Genomic DNA, 17,377 nt, shown 5'->3' with positions numbered 1-17,377 from the left:
TTATACACATAATTTGCAGTTATTCTGAAAACCAAAATATTTCACTTTATGTCAGGAAAGTTCCAATCCTGAAAAGATCAACTTGTGCCCCATTGATCCACATGAGACTGTGATGACAATTTTAAACGTTGTCATTGGTGTCCCATTTTCCGTGGATTTGTCCGTGTGAGTGTGTGTGTGTGTGTGTGTGTGTGTGTGTGTGTGTGTGTGATCATCACAAGGCAAATAATGGCCATTCTTAACTCCATGAAGCCCAAGAGAAAGTGGCTCTTATCCATTGTCTATCAATCCCCTGATGTTGCTTGAGTATCCTGGAGGAACCAGGTTAGACTTGCAGGAGCATCAGAGTGGATATGTCAGCTAACTTCATCTCTTCCTTATTTCCCTCCTTATTTTGTATCATTTTGAGTGAGAGGGAATGAAGTAGACATCGGAGGTCCTTTTTAAGCTAAAAACCTTCCTGCAATTTCAAGCCAGAAAACCTGAGCAACCCAATAAATTGGAACTTTGAAAGGAAGTCAAGATGTACAAGAGCAAAATAACAAGTGTCTGATGAGAACGAAAACAAGCAAGGATGAACCTCGAAGTGAGGATGATAATCGTTTTCATTCACATACTTTAAGAAACTGCAAAAAGATTCTCAGTGATTATAATCCAGGTTCGGCTGGTCCTTGTTCGGGTGTTTCAAGTTCTTCTTGAAGAACAATGCAGAATGGCCCATCAAAAGCATTGAGTGTGTTGAAGAACAATGACAAGTAAATAGCGAGATGGAACATACCGATCGGAACTGATACTTCTGAATTTATAAGAACATGAATTTGTCTGATAATGTGGATGAAATGAAATGAAATTGTACTTTTATATTCAGACTCGATGAAGGAGATTTTGTATTTTATCTGCAATAAGGAAATGTACTCACACGGAAGCAGAATGAAGAATGTGAGGAGGAGACCTTGAGGGATGTTGGGGTTTGACATGATGAGAATGTGTTAAAACCACCAGAGTTTCTGATCAATAATCGATCGTCTTTAACCTTCTGAAAGTATTTATTGGACTTCGAGCTTTTACTGATCCTGAAAAATGAACAACCAGCTCGTCTGGATTGGGAAGGGGAAGGGTGAAATATCTTTTTATGACACATCATGTTCCACCGGAAATGATTGTAAAGATATGAGATTTTAACACAGGATACACCTGGATGATTACACTTCCCTATTTTGAGAAATGTACAAACATGATCGACAAGATAAGAGCTTTGTGTACAAGGACAGACTGAAAATCATGATTTATTAAATGCTCTTTTCAGTTACTTTTGTATTTAAGTATCTCCAGAATAGTTTTCTCTCAATCTGTTGGGACAAACATCTTCATGCGAATGAAAAGATAATGGAATTCTGTTGCCTCATGTGGCATCTAATGCAGGACCGGTCTTTCATTGGTCTAAAAATCAGAACAATAAAAGAGTTAAAAAGTTGTTGAGAGGATGAAGGAGTGACAGTTTCGACAAGGCGACTGGTTATCTTTCATTAACGAATGGACCTGAACCAAAGGCATAACTAATATACTTGTTTTGTTCTCTTGTCGTGTTTTGTCTTTGCGCTTCACACACTCATACAACAATTGAACTTTTACATGGGTTTATATTGTTGTGGTTCTAAGAACCAGCCCCAAATGTAATTGGAACCACCATGCAGGTCCCTCGGGTAGTTATTTCCATATCACAAGTCCAGAGTGGTCCTTTGCCTTTGCATAGCGGGTTGATTGTGATAATGCGGTGGTAACGGTTATGGAGGTTTTTCCCCTTTTTCATCGTAGTAGTAGTAGTAGTAGTAGTAGTAGTAGTAGTAGTAGTAGTAGTACTAGTAGTAGTAGTAGTAGTAGTAGTAGTACTAGTAGTAGTAGTAGTAGTAGTAGTAGTAGTAGTAGTAGTAGTAGTAGTAGTAGTAGTAGTACTAGTAGTAGTTGTCATAGTGAGGTCCGCATCATAAGCTGTGGGGCAGGTGCCAGATAATTTACATATTCCACCAAAACCCGGTTTGAATCACGTGCCAGAACAAAACCTTATGTTCTTTCAGAGAGAAACAGCAAGTGCGTGGGATTTCCCGGAATGAAAAGATATATTCCAAGTGTTTGATCAGTTTGTGATTTTGTCAAGGTCTGAAGAGAGGGAGAAGCTGCTGCCTGTCTACCTGCAGGATGGGGGATGTCTCGGCAGAGAGTGGAGTAATCAGCAAAGTGATGGAGTATTTCAAGGGAGTCAGATAGATCAGTGATGAAGATTAGGAATAGGATGGGGCCGAGAACGCTGCCTTGGTGCGTCCATCCATTATTGGGAGAATAGAAGCAGTATGTTCAAGGTAGAGTGACATTGACTGAATCCCAATTTGTGATCTAAGATGAAGCCGTTGGAGAAAAGGCAGGATTTTATATCAACTGTGATGATGGATTCCATGACCTTGCTGATGATTGGAAGTAAACTAATAGGTCTGTAGTTGAGGGGATCGGTTGTTGCACATTTTGCAATGCACTGATGTTGGTTGGTTTCCAGGCAGATGGAATAATGACCTCGGGTAAATGTTAGAATGAAAAGGGCAGAGAGAGGAAGAGCAAAAGCAGCAGAGCAAGTTTTTAGTTTCATTTCACTCCAATTGCAGAATCAGTTGAGGGTTGTCGGAAAGTTATCCACATTTTCAGGTGCAAAAGAGACAGAGCTCAGGAGCAGTTTGTTGTGATTAGGTAGGATGAGTACACAGGGCACGGGATTGGGAACACAAGATTTTGTGTTCTGACTTTCCTGAGAATGGACCCACTTATTATGGGTTTTATGGAATGATCCTCGGTTGTCTGCAGTCATGTTTGCCTTCTCGGAGGAGAATGCAAGCTGTTTCAAGCAACTGCCTCACCATACGGTTCAGTGTACCAAGGGGGGGGGGGGGGGGGGGGAGGGAGGGAAGGGGGGAAGATGGTAACGATAACGGAAGACAAGATGGGATTAATCTGTGCATAAGGGAGAGCAGGTTTCTGTAAAAGTATTCCCAGGCTGAGTTAATAGCAGTGGTGGTAAATGTAGGAGACCAGCCCCGAAGTACAATCTCTGGTTTCCGTCCTTGCCTGTTTGCCTGAGTGAACTGCCAGATTCGCCGGTGTCGAGGTTGTTCTCGAGACATGATGACCTTCGCAAACACATGGCCAAATAAACGAATTGGAGCAGAGCAAAAGCAAGAGATATTGCCGGGGAGGTGTTGGTCATAACCAAATCCAGAAGGGAGGATTTGCCATTGACAGAAATCTGGGTGGTAAATGTCACATCTTGAGTCAGTCCCATGGAGTCACAGAAGTCCTTTCCTGAAGTGCTGCAACTGGTGAGAGAGTTATCAACACACTACCAATTTGCATGGTGACAATTGAAATCACCACAGACAATCAAGAGGTGGGGGTGGAAGGAGGTGCGACTCACTGTAGGCAGAGATGACGCAGCATCCCTTGCTGCTGACGCAGAGAAAAATCGATTTTTATTTCAAACAAGATTCTGTGGTCTGATGAAACCAAGATTGAACTGTTTGGCTTCCGTCTGGCCACTCTGCTATAAAGCCCAGATCGGTGGAGTGTTGCAGTGATGGTTGTCCTTCTGGAAGTTTCTCCCATCTCCACACAGTATCTCTGGAGCTCAGCCAGAGTGACCATCGGGTTCTTGGTCACCTCTCTTACCAAGGCCCTTTTCCCCTGATTGCTCAGTTTGGTGGGTCGGCCAGCTCTCAGAAGAGTCCTGGTTGTTCCAAACTTCTTCCATTTAAGAATTATGGAGGCCACTGTGCTCTTGGGAACCTTCAATGCAGCAGAAATGTTTTTGTAGGCTTCCCCAGATCTGTGCCTCGACACAATCCTGTCTCTGAGCTCTGCAGGCAGTTCCTTCGACATCATCGCTTGGTTTTTGCTCTGATATGCATTGTCAGCTGTGAAACCTTATATAGACAGGTGTGTGCCTTTCCAAATCATGTCCATTCAATTGAATTAACCACAGGTGGACTCCATTCAAGCTGTAGAAACATCTCAAAGATGATCAAGAGAAATGGGAGGCACCTGAGCTAAATTTCAAGTGTCATAGCAAAATGTCATAGCATTTTGACCTCCGCTTCCGGTCTTGCCGGCGAGGTTTCGTTTATTCGCAGCTGTCCATGCTCTCCATCGAAATCGAAGTTAAGTAATTGTTCCCATTTGTATTTTCGTAATAACTGTATTTATTTTATGGTGTGTGTACGTATAGTGTGTCCCGAGGAAGATTTTCGGTGCAAATCTTTCATACCTGTATAGAAAATCGTGTTAAATCGTGTCGTGTCTTTTGAGGCCTTGTACAGTGTCCAAACTTGAGGCTTTGTTTTTCTCTCAGCGGTCCGTCGTTTGTGCTCCAATAACTTTCGTTCTCTGTTTTTCCCAGTCTTTTCACCCAATAGCCTACTTCCTTGTTTAAAATCTCAACTAAAAAAAAAACAAAAAAACAAAAAAAACATTTTCCTTCTCTGTTCTTATTCGTTGTTCTCATTCATTCTTATTCGTTCGTTCGTTCTTCGACCACGTGTTTCTCCCCCATTTCCCCAGATAGTTTTCACTGTTAAACTTTAAAATGTTTACACTTTCCCCTCAAGTTCTGTATTCCGTCGTATATTATAACACCTTTTTCTTCTTCTTCTTTAAAAGGTTGCTATCGACTTGCTCACCAAATCTATTCATCCCCAAAAAAATTTCCATCTCTTACAGTGCCTCTTTTCTACATTCCCTAAATCTCCTGCACTCCATCCTCCCTCCAGCGTCCTTAAACGTATTTTTGACTCGAAGGTCACAAGAAACTCATTTTGCAATAAATGTTCGTTTCCCATTAATCGTACACTTTCTAAAATCCAATCTCACCCCTCCCCTCCAAATCTTCCCCATAACCCCTCCCCTCCAAATCTTCCCCATCACCCCTCCCCTCCAAATCTTCCCCATCACCCATCCCTTTCAAATCTTCCCCCTTGCCCTTCCCCTCCAAATCCTCTCCATCACCCATCCCTTTCAAATCTCCCCCCTTGCCCCTTCCCTCTGAAACTCCCCCCACACCCCTCCCCTCCAAATCTCCCCCATATCCCATCCCTTTCAAATCCCTCCCCTTGTCCCTTCCCTCTTAAACTCCCCCCTCGCTCCTCCCCTTCAAATCTCCCCACCCTCATTTCTTCTCAATTTTCCCCCTCTCACTCCCCCTCCTCAAAGCGTCCTCCCCGCTTCTTCCCCCTTCCAACTCTCACCTCCATCTCCCCCAACCTTCTGCCTCGCTCTTCCCTCACCTCAAATAATACCTCATTGTGCCTCACCCAATCACCATCAAACCTTTTGTCCACCCCATGCTTCCCTTTCTCCAAGCTATTCTGAAATCTCTGACACACCTTCAACAGCTCTCCCTACCTCTTCCATCTCTTCCACATCTCACCCTACCCCTCCTCCTCCCTGTTCTGTATACGATGCTCCCCAAGCCTCTTCATTAACGGTATGGACCTCAAACATCCGGGGCCTTCGTTCAAACTTAACTGATCTCTCCATACAGGTTGCTTCTGACAAACCACACGTGATCTGCTTAACAGAAACTTTCCTCCTTCATGATGTCTCTGATTCCTTAGTATCTCTCCCGGGTTACTCCCTCCTCTGGTATGATAGAACTGAGCCTCGTCCTGGAGGTGGGGTTGCTATCTTTATCAAAAACTCTCTTCCTCACTCGCCCTGCACTGCAATCTCTCCACCTCACCCCCAGGAATACCACTGGCTACGGCTTCCCCTTCGCTCTCACCTCTTGTTCATATGTGTGTTGTACCGTCCACCAAACAGTGATGACTCCATCTACATCTCGCTGTCTGATAATATGGACCAACTTCTATGATATGGACCATCCCATCTCTCTCTTCCTCACATGTGGTGATTTCAATTGTCACCATGCCAGGTGGCTGGGTGTGGGTCCCCTCTCTCACCAGGCATGGCTCCTCAGCAAAGGACTTCTGCGACTCACTGGGACTGACACAATCTGTCAATTTCCCGACCCGGATCTCAGTCAATGGAGCATCTTCTCTTCTGGACTTGGTTATGACTAACTTCCCTGAAAATGTCTGCTGCTCTTCTTCTGCTTCAATCGGCTCATCTGATCATGTGCTTGTTAAAGTGGACATCTCTCTGACCATTCTCAGGGAGCCTGCTTAGCGTCGATGAGTCTGGCATTTCACTCAGGCCAACTGTCACTGTCTTCAAGCAGCCATCAATCATCTGGACTGGTCTCCCATCTCTACCACCTCTGACATCAACTCATCCCTGGAATTCTTCCAAAGTAAATTGCTCTCTCTCATGCACAGATTTATCCCATCTCATCTTCAGTTGTCATACCCTTCCTCCCATCCATGGAACATGGAATCTTGTGGTGAGGCTGTTGCCCAGAAACAACTTGCCTTCGTCTCCTGGAAAGCAAATCCAATGGAAGGAAATCTCATTTCCTTTCACAAAGCCCGAAACAAGTGTGCGTCCACCCTCAGGAGAGCCAGGAAACAATATCTCTTCGTTCTCAAGACCGAACTCTCTTATCTGTCTCCCTCTTCCAAATCCTGGTGGAGTCTGGTCAAATCTGTTTCTGGTGTTTGTTCCCCCTCCATCCCCTCCCTTACCTCAAATGGCTACACAGCTGACTCCGCACGTGAAAAAGCTGAATGCCTCAACTCTGTGTTTGCCTCTAAATCTTGTGTCCCAAACCCATCCCTCTCTGTACCCACCATACCCAGTCGTACCCAGCTGCTCCTGGACTCCGTGTCCTTTCCTCCTGACAAGGTGGAAAAGTTTCTGTCAACTCTCGACTCTGATTCTGCAACTGGACCTGACGGCATCAGCCCACGGGTCCTAAAATCCTGTTCTTCCGCTCTTTCACTCCCTCTCCCTATTCTCTTCACCCTCTCTTTTGCTCAAGGTCAACTGCCATCTGCTTGGAAATCAGCCAACATCACCGCTTTGCACAAAAAAGGTGCAAAAACAGATCCTAGCAACTACAGACCAATCAGCCTTCTCCCAATTATCAGCAAAGTCATGGAATCCATCATTGCTTCGGATATGAAATCTTTCCTCTTCTCCAATGGCTTGATCTCTGATCATCAATTTGGTTTCAGACCAGGTCACTCTACTCTGGACATGCTGCTTCTGCTGTCTCAATAATGGATGGAGGTCCTCAATGCCAAACAGGAAATTAGAGCTGTCTCCATTTTCATATCACGTGCCTTCGATACGGTCTGGCACCCCGCTCTGCTCACAAAACTCTCCTCCTTTGGTATCCATGGAAATCTCCACGCATGGCTGGCGGACTTCCTCTCTAGTCGTAGTCAACGTGTGGCCCTGAATGGTTTTCTCTAATCTCCTCTTCCTGTTCAGGCTGGAGTTCCCAAAGGCAGTGTTCTGGGCCCTGTGCTTTTTCTGGTCTTCATCAATGATCTCTCTGACTCTCTTGAAAATCCGCTCTATCTCTTTGCTGATGACTCCACTCTCTGCCGCTCCATTCCTCATCCCTCAGATCGGCAGTCTGCAGCCTTCTCACTCTCTGCAGACCTGGACAAAATCACAGACTGGGCAAACAAGTGGAACATGTCTTTCAATCCTGACAAATCTCACACTCTTACGATGTCTCTCCGAAAAGACCGACTGGACAACCCTCCCATCTACTTTCTGAATAATCCTCTCCAAGAAGTTCTGTCACTCAAGCTTTTGGGTCTCACTATCTGCCATGATCTTTCCTGGGAAAACCACATTTCCAAGCTGGCCTCCAAAGCCAGTCGCCGACTGGGCATCCTCCATTGTTCGAAGTCCTTCCTTGGCACACCTGAGCTCCTCACCACATACAAGGATTTCATCTGCAGCTCAAAGGAGTACTGCTCTCCCCTCTGGGCTGGTGCTCTTGCCTCACACCTAGCTCGTCTTCACGTTGTTGAAACCAAAGCGTTCAGAATCATTGGAATCTCCCGCGATGACGCTATCTCCGACGGCCTTTCACTTACTAACCGCAGGCAGGTTGGTGGTCTTTCCGTCTTCTACCGACTCCTCTCCGACCTTGCTCCCCCAGCTCTCTCTGGGCTCTGTCCCCCAAATATTCCTACAGGTCGCACAAGATCTGCCTGCAACCCTCTTATGGTTAAACTGCCAAAATCAAGACTCTCTGCTCACCTTCACTCCTTCATTCCTCTTTTCTCCCGCCTCTAGAACAAACCACCTCACTCTCTTCAATCCCACTCCACCCTCCAGGTCTTTAAAACAGCTGTTCACCATCATCTCTTATCTTCCCCAATCCAAAACCTTGATCTTTTCTACCCCCGCTAATTTCACCCCAAATCCACTTTTTTGAGGTGCCGACTTCTTTCCTGGAAGTCCTTGGTGTCCTTGCGTTTCATACCTATCCTGCATCCCCCCAGGCCCTCTCCCTCCCACACATCTCCCGATGTCCCTGCTCTCAAATGTTGTGTTTGTGTGCTTCCTCCCCTTCTCTCCCCATCTTGTCGACCGCTCCCCTTTTTATATACTTTGTTTGCTTGTTTGTTTGATAAATCTTAGCTCTTTCACGAGCCTCGACTCTGTATACAAAAAAAAAAAAAAGGGTATGAATACTTATGTCAATGTGATATTTCAGTTTTTTTATTTTTAATACATTTGCAAAACTTTCTAAAATCCTGTTTTCTCTTTGTCATTATGGGGTATTGAGTGTAGATTGATGAGGGAAAATGAATTTAAACGATTTCAGCACAAGGCTGCAACAAAACAAAATGTGAAAAAAGTGAAGGGGTCTGAATACTTTCTGAATGTACTGTAATTTCGCAGGGCGAACACATCAAGGAGGCCGTCCAGATAATCTCTTCAGCTTCTTCTTTTTCTTTCTTCCTCCCGCGTGAAGATATAAAATCCGCTGTTGAATTGAACGCCTCCATTAACGCTCGCTTTGGCTATTCGTGATTTCCCAGTCTTCACCGAGGGGAATCACAGGACAGTATATACAGGGTGTCCACATTGAAATGAAACAACTTTGAAACCTTGTCATTTTTTATTGAATAATGCAAACACATGAATATTCACACAGCACATCGTCAGCATGCTTGAGTTTCACTTTGTATATGGGCACATATCATTCGGGCACATTAGGGTACGTGGGAGTAAACATTCAACATGTGCACCATTTGTAGCACGGCCTAAGTCACAACGGTACTCATTTTCCCTCTACACATTTTCTAATATCTCAGGGGTTACGGAGGCCACTGCCACTGTGATGTGCTCTTTCAGCTGAACAATGTTCTGCAACTGTGTGGTATACCTTGCTCTTCACATAACCCCACAAAAAGAAGAAATTGAGCGGGGTAAGGTCAGGTGATGTTGGTGGCTAGGAAATGGGTCCATCTCTACCCAGCCAGCGGTCTTGCACCCAGGCATCAAAGGAGCGGACATCATGGGACGAGTGTGGAGGAGCCCCATCCTGCTGGAATATGAAGTTTGGTTGGCAGTCCTCTACCTGCAGTGCCACAAACAGCTGTCTAAGTACACATGGCCTGTCACAGATTTTTCTGCAAATAAAAATGGGCTGACAAACCTGTTACGCATAAGACAGCACCAAACGTTAACTTTTGGACTGTCTCTTTTGACCTCATGGATTACATGTGCACTCTCCGCTCCCCAGATGCGGCAATTGTGTTTGACGCGCCCATGTGTGAAATGTTGCTTCGTCGCAGAAAATGACCCGGTTCAGGTACTCAGGGTTGTTGTCCAGACTGTGGAGCCCCGTGCATAGCATAATTTCTCCTTTTGATATGATCATCCACTCTTAGCTGCTGAACCATTTGAAGCTTATGTGGGTAGAGCTGCAGCTGCGTGCGCACGATTTTATGCACAGTTGAACGTGGAATTTGCAGTTCATTACTGGCACGACGGATGGACTTCATTGGGCTTTTGTGGAAGGCAGCACGTATGCGTTCAATATCCTTCTCTGATGTTCTGTGCTTTCCTCGACCATGTTGTTTTAGAACACTGCCAGTCTCCTCAAATTTCTTCATCCACACGTCGAGGTCTCTTTGGGTCAGTGGCTCGTTGTCAAACGTTGTACAGAATAGTCGTTTCACTGGGGCAGGTGACTTCAATTCGGCCGTCCATAACACACATTTCTCCTTTTCTTGTGGGGTCATCATAACGAAATCTGAAACACAAAATAAATTTTAAGCGTAGAAACCTGTCTATATTTATGATGTGGTAACTGTCCAACTGTCCAACATTCCAAACTTGTACATAAAAGGTCTTCAAAAGCTGTTTCATTTCAACGTGGACACCACATACATATAGATATAAAGTGAATTGGATGAAAATTGATGATTTATGACATTAACCTTTTGACCTCAAAAATAACAAGCATTCAGCTTCTCACTACCTCGACCAGGTGGTTAAGTTTCATAAAGATCAGGGTAAAAATGTGACGTGTATGCGATTGACAAACAAGATGTCGTGTACCTGATACTTGTGAAATCCAAATTTAAAATAGTTGCCATGGAAACAGCAATTTTACAATTTCGAAAATTTCACCTATTCAGTGTTTTACATGTTTGAATGGTGTGCATTGCAAATCTGGTTGATACGTTTTCTAATTGTGGCCTAATAGGTGTTTTACATATTTCGGATGCCATTGACCTTGACCTCCGACTTCCGGTCCCTCGAGCGACGGGGCTTGCTTCGATCTCTCCACGGCATCAAAGTTTGAGTGTTTTCCCGTTCGTGTCTTTGTCAAATTTCCGCTGGGTATTTTGTTGTGTATGTGTTATTGTGTGTTTCTATTTGGTTTTGGTTTTGTAGTTGTTGCAAATTTGTGTGTAATTAGTCGTTTTTTTGTTCGCGCCTCGTGCGTGGCCTGGTCTCTCCACCAAATGGAGAGACCGGCCTGGCGACCGTGCGCGGCCTGGCGACCAAATTTGGAGATTTGGAAGTCTCCAAATCTGGTTGATACGTTTCTTAATTGTGGCCTCATAGGTGTTTTACATATTTTGGATGCCATTGACCTTGAACTCTGACTAATTGTGAACAGACTTTATACACATGACATTTTTTTTTTTTTTTTTTTTTTTTGTATACTGAATCGAGGCTCGTGAAAGAGCTAACATTTATTTCACAAACAAATCAACCAGACAAACAAAATATATAAAAAGAGGGAGCGGGAGACAAGATGGGGAGAGAAGGGGAAGCACACAAACACAACATTTGAGAGCAGGGAGATGTGTGGGAGGGAGAGGGCTTGGGGGGAGGAGGCGTGGGAAGGTTGGGGGGGGGGGGGGGGGGTGGGAGAAGTATAAAACACAAGAACAGCAAGGACTGCCAGGACAGAAGTTGGTATTTCAAAAAAGTGGATTTGGGGTGAAATTAACGGGGGTAGAAAAGATCAAGGTTTTGGATGGGGGTATATAAGAGATGGTGGTGAACAGCTGTTTTAAAGACCTGGAGGGTGGAGTGGGATTGAAGAGAGTGAGGTAGTTTGTTCCAGAGGTGGGAGAAAAGAGGAATGAAGGAGTGAAGGTGAGCAGAGAGTCTTGATTTTGGCAGTTTAACCATAAGAGGGTTGCAGGCAGTTCTTGTGCAACCTGCAGGAATACTTGGACATGCATACACATAAGCTGTGTAAGTTTCAACCTGATGATTATGAAAAGTTACTGAGGTTTGACAACAATAAAATCACAAAAATATCCCATTTGATTATTATTATCAGGGTGAAATTGTTGATATGGGCACCATTTTCTTGCCACGTGGGACTTTTCACGTTGACACGTGGGGACTTTTCCCTTTGCCACGTGGGACTTTTCCCTTTGCCACGTGGGACTTTTCCCTTTGCCACGTGAGACTTTTCAGTTTGAATCGTGGGGCTTTTCCCTTTGCCACGGTTGGCTTTTCTCTTTGCTATGTGGGGCTTCTCTTTTCCACGTGGGACCACCCCTCCACCCCCTTCCCCAAGTGGTGTTTGCTCCTTGAACAAATGCCATGTTAATGTGTATAAAGCGCTTCTAGCACCCTCTACCAGAACTAAAACTATGATAAACCACAAACACATTTGATTACCTTTTTAAACAGTCGCTAATGCTGTTTAAAACTAAACTGAAAGGGAGGAAATCTGGAAATTGTTCAGTTTCCAATCAGTTAGCTAATGCTTGCAAAGCCAGCCATTCCTTCCTTATCAATGTTTTGAATGTCGTCTTTGCTTGAATGCTTAAGCCATACCTCCGATGTTTTTGAGGACCGATCCTAGATCTACGGTAATTTAAAACCCCCAGAGAAGAATGACCCTTCCTGCCACTCCCGAAGGGAACAGGTGTACACAAGTAATAATAATTCATCGATGTACTGACAGTCCAGCTCATGTTCAAACAGCATGTAATTAAGAGACATGCTCCCATGGGTCGACAATTAAAAGACCAAGGCTTCACTTCGACGAGGGTTCACCATCCACATATGTTTTTCGGTTTTATTTACAGTATGTATAGTTATAGATATCAAGTCAAACAAATGAAAAGTGACGATTTATGTGACCTTGACCTTTTGCGCCATTGATTTGAAAAAAAACAATCGGCCTCCAGCTTGTCACTACCTCTACCTGATGGTTATGTTCCGCAAAGATCAGAGTAAAAATTTGAGCTGTAGGCGATTGACATACAAACAGACAGACAGAATAACAGACCAGACAACCAATTTACTTTTGAATCTTCGATTTCGCAAGTACCAAACTTGCGTTACAAAAGCGACATTTTTACTTACAAGCAAATTTGCCAGAATGCTCTTGATATGTCATAAGTTATCGACACATGTTTCCGTGATGATTTATGTTTTTTTATGAGTTATACCCAACTGCCAACTACAATATAAATACAGCTCCACACATAAATGTACACGTACTGGACTCCAATGTACCTGGCACAGAGACGACTCCGAAGTCGGTTTCCATCTCAAACGAACTTTATTTTCCTTTTTTTTTTCCTTCCAGCATCTGCAGGGAAGCTATACATTTTGAAACCCTTCTATGTTCAATTGTTACATTCTTTTTTCTTTTTTTTTGTATACAAAATTGAGGCTCGTGTAAGAGCTAACACATTGAACATGAAAACATGCACAGACACATGAAACATACAATGAAGGGAGCAGGAGACAAAAAGGGGAGAGAGAAGGAAACACACAATCACAACAACAGTAGAGAACAGTGACGTCGGTAGATCTGTGGAAGGGAGAGGGCTGGGGGAGGAGGGAGGGGTACACGGTATAACGCAAATGAGCACTACTAGGAATAGGAATTATTTTCAGGAAAGAAGTTTGGGATTGAGAGGCGGATTTGGGGTGTTTTAACAAGGGTATAAAAGATCAAGGTTTTGGATGGGGGAAGATAAGAGATGGTGGTGAACAGCTGTTTTAAAGACCTGGAGGGATGACAGGGATGGAAGAGTGTGGGAGATTGTCCAAAGACGGGAAAAATATGAATGAAAGAGTGAAGGTGAGCAGAGAGTTGATTTTGGCAGTTCACCAGACGAGGGTTGCTGGCAGATCTTGTGCATCCTGCAGGAATATTTGGGGGGCAGAGCACAGGCAGAGCAGGGGGAGCAAGGCCGGAGAGGAGTCGGTGGAAGACAGAAAGACCACCAACCTGCCTGCGGCGATAGAGAGAAAGGCCCTCAGAATCAGCTTCATCACGGGAGATACCAATGATTCTGAATGCTTTGGTTTCAACCGCGTGAAGCTGAGCGAGGTGTGAGTCAGGAGCAACAGCCCAAAGGGGAGAGCAGTACACCATTGAGCTGCGGATGAAAGCCTTGTATGTGGTGAGGAGCTCAGAAATGCCCAGAAAGGACTTCGCACGACGGAGGATGCCCAGTCGTCGACTGGCTTTGGAGGCCAGATTTGAAATGTGGTTTTCCCAGGAAAGATCATGGCAAATAGTGAGACCCAAAAGCTTGAGTGACAGAACTTCTTGGAGAGGATTATTCAGAAAGTGGATGGGAGGGTTTTCCAGTCGGTCTTTTCGGAGAGACATCGTAAGAGTGTGAGATTTATCAGGATTGAAAGACATGTTCCATTTGTTTGCCCAGTCTGTGATTTTGTCCAGGTCTGCAGAGAGTGAGGAGGCTGCAGTCTGCCGATCTGAGGGATGAGGAATGGAGCGACAGAGAGTAGAGTCGTCAGCAAAGAGATAGAGAGGATTTTCAAGAGAGTCAGAGAGATCATTGATGAAGACCAGAAAAAGCACAGGGCCCAGAACACTACCTTGGGGAACTCCAGCCTGAACAGGTAGAGGAGATGAGAGAAACCCATTCAGGGCCACACGTTGACTACGACCAGAGAGGAAGTCCGCCAGCCATGCGTGGAGATTTCCATGGATACCAAAGGAGGAGTGTTTGGTGAGCAGAGCAGGGTGCCAGACCGTATCGAAGGCACGTGAAATGTCAAGGGAGACGGCTCTAATTTCCTGTTTGGTGTTGAGGACCTCCATCCATTGTTGAGAAAGCAGAAGCAGCATGTCCAGAGTAGAGTGACCAGGTCTGAAACCAAATTGATGATCAGAGATCAATCCATTGGAGAAGAGGAAAGATTTCATATCTGAAGCAATGATGGATTCCATGACTTTGCTGATAATTGGGAGAAGGCTGATTGGTCTGTAGTTGCTGGTATCTGTTTTTGCACCTTTTTTGTGCAAAGCGGTGATGTTGGCTGATTTCCAAGCAGATGGCAGATGACCTTGAGCAAAAGAGAGGGTGAAGAGAACTGAAAGAGGGAGTGAAAGAGCGGAAGCACATGATTTTAGGACCGGTGGGCTGATGCCGTCAGGACCAGTTGCAGAATCAGAGTCGAGGGTTGACAGAAACTTTTCCACCAAACTTGTTTGACAAGTTTGAGATATTGTGCAGGTCTGCAGAGAGTGAAGAGGCTGCTGCCTGCCGATCTGAGAGTTCAGATATTGAGATATCATTAATGAAGACCAGAAAAAGCACAGGGCCCAGAACACTGCCTTGAGGAACTCCAGCCTGAACAGGAAGGGAAGATGAGAGAATTCCATTCAGGGCCACATGTTGACTGCGACCAGAGAGGAAGTCTGCAAGCCATGTGTGGAGGTTTCCATGGATACAAAAGGAGGAGAGTTTGGTGAGCAGGGTGGGGTGCCAGACCGTATCGAAGGCACGAGATACTGTCATGGCCAAAAATAGACACTCTTGCACTTTTTTCAAATAATGCACCATTTCTTCCAGAATATTGTTGAAAGTAAAAAATATGTTGGTATCCACAAATGTATTTCTTTGGTGTGCAGTGGAACAAAACAAAAAAAGCTGAATAAACTACTAAATATTAGCTTATTCCACACAGAAATCCTAAAATAGCCCGGGCAATATTATTGGCACATTTTAGAAGTTATTAGAAATAATTAGATTTCAAGCAGGTGATTCTCTTTTACTTTGGAATTGAACTCACCTTTGGTGAGTTGCATGTGCCTTCAATATAAAAATCACTCATTCAACCAGTTTGAATGGAGAAAAGGAGTCATTCTGCTGTTTTGTGGAACTGTGTGCACCGCAATGAGCATGGAAAAAAAAAAGAAAACCAGAGAATTGTCTGAGGTCAAACACAAGATTGTAGCCAAGCATGAACAATCTCAAGGCTACAAGTCCATCTCCAGAGACCTTGGTGTTCCTGTGCCCACGGTACGCAATGTTATCAGGACGTTTAAGGCACATGGCACTGTAGCCAACCTCCCTGGACGTGGCCGCAAGAGAAAACTTAATCGAAGATTGCAGCGAAGGATTGTTTGAATGGTGGAGAAAGCACCTTGATCAACTGCCAAACAGATTCAAGCTGACCTTCAGACACAAGGTACGACAGTTTCAACTCGCACCATCTGTCGCCAACTCAATGATAGCGAGTTCTATGGTAGGATACCGAGGAGGACCCCATTGCTGAGAGAGAGACATAAGAAAGCCAGGCTGGATATTGCCAAAACACACCTGAGCAGGCCAAAATCTTTCTTGGAAAATGTCCTATGGACAGATGAGACCAAATTAGAGCTTTTTGGTAAAGCACATCTTCTCTATGTTTACAGAAAACAAAATGAAGCCTTCAAATAAAAGAACACCTTTGCTTCAGTCAAACATGGAGGAGGTTCAGTGATGTTTTCGGGTTACTGTGCTGCCTCTGACACTGGGTGCCTTGAATATGTGCATGGCATCATGAAATCAGTAGATTACCAAGGCATTTTAGAGCGCAATGTTCAACCAAGTTTCAGAAAGCTGGGTCTCCGTCGAAGGTCATGGGTCTTGCAGCAGGACAATGACCCCAAAAACACTTCAAAAAACACCCAGGAATGGTTCAACACAAAACACTGGACTGTTCTGAAGTGGCCAGCAATGAGTGCAGATCTAAATCCCATTGAACACCTGAGGGGAGATCTGAAAACAGCAGTTGGGAGAAGGCACCCTTTAAATCTGGGAGAACTGGAGCAGTTTGCACAAGAAGAGTGGGCCAAACTGCCAGTGGAGAGGTGTAGGAAGCTCATTCATGGCTATAAGAAGTGCTTGACTGCAGTTATTTTGTCCAAAGGCTGTGCTACCAAAATTAAGTCTTGGGTGTCAATTTTTTCAATGCCATTTCTTTTTATTTTCTGATTTTAAAGGATATATTAAGTTCTGAATCAAAAACAAAGGTTCTGTAATATTAGCAGTGAAATAAAGAATTGTGGAGCCAAAATACTTTTGTCAATTTCAACTTATTTTTCGAGAAAATTGTGAGTTATTTGAAAAAAAAAGTGCAAGGGTGCGATTATTTTTGGCCACGAATGTATGTCAAGGGAGACAGCTCTGAAATTCTGTTTAGCATTGAGGACCTCCATTCATTGTTGAGACAGCAGAAGCAGCATGTCCAGAATAGAATGACCTGGTCTGAATCCAAATTGATGATCCGAGATAAAGCCATTGGAGAAGAGGAAGGATTTGATGTCAGAAGCGATGATGGATTCCATGACCTTGCTGATTATTGGGAGCTGGCTGATTTTTGTCTGTAGTTGCAAGGATCTGTTTTTGCACCTTTTTTGTGGAAAGCGGTAATGTTGGCTGATTTCCAAGCAGATGGCAGATGACCTTGAGCAAAAGAGATGGTGAAGAGAACAGAGAGAGGGTGAGACAGAGCGGCAGAGCAGGATTTTAGCACCCGTTGTCTGATGCCATCTGGTCTAGTTGCAGAATCAGAGTCGAGGTTTCACAGAAACTTCTCCACCTTGTCAGGAGAGAAGTACACAGAGTTCAGGAGCATTTGGGTTCGACTGGGTAAGGTGGGTATAGAGAGAGATGGGTTT

General features: G+C 44.4%; 2 protein-coding genes across 2 annotated transcripts in view; both read right to left on the bottom strand.

The window, feature by feature from the left end:
- Window positions 1-1,099, bottom strand: part of LOC144890906 (T-cell surface glycoprotein CD4-like) — a 13,148-nt gene extending 12,049 nt beyond the window's left edge. Inside the window, exon 1 of the mRNA XM_078772805.1 lies at window positions 920-1,099. Coding sequence (XP_078628931.1) covers window positions 920-977 — 58 coding nt within the window. The 5' untranslated portion in view covers window positions 978-1,099. The remainder of the gene's footprint in view (window positions 1-919) is intronic.
- Window positions 1,100-9,106: 8,007 nt separating this feature from the next.
- The window catches only part of LOC144890896 (T-cell surface glycoprotein CD4-like), a 39,105-nt gene continuing 30,834 nt past the window's right edge, over window positions 9,107-17,377 (bottom strand). Inside the window, exon 7 of the mRNA XM_078772791.1 lies at window positions 9,107-10,219. Within this exon, the coding sequence (XP_078628917.1) occupies window positions 9,780-10,219 (440 nt within the window). The 3' untranslated portion in view covers window positions 9,107-9,779. The remainder of the gene's footprint in view (window positions 10,220-17,377) is intronic.

This window comes from Myxine glutinosa, chromosome 1 (assembly GCF_964187855.1).
Source record: "Myxine glutinosa chromosome 1, kmMyxGlut1.1, whole genome shotgun sequence".
NCBI lineage: Eukaryota > Metazoa > Chordata > Myxini > Myxiniformes > Myxinidae > Myxine > Myxine glutinosa.
This window is presented reverse-complemented; position numbering and strand designations above follow the sequence as displayed.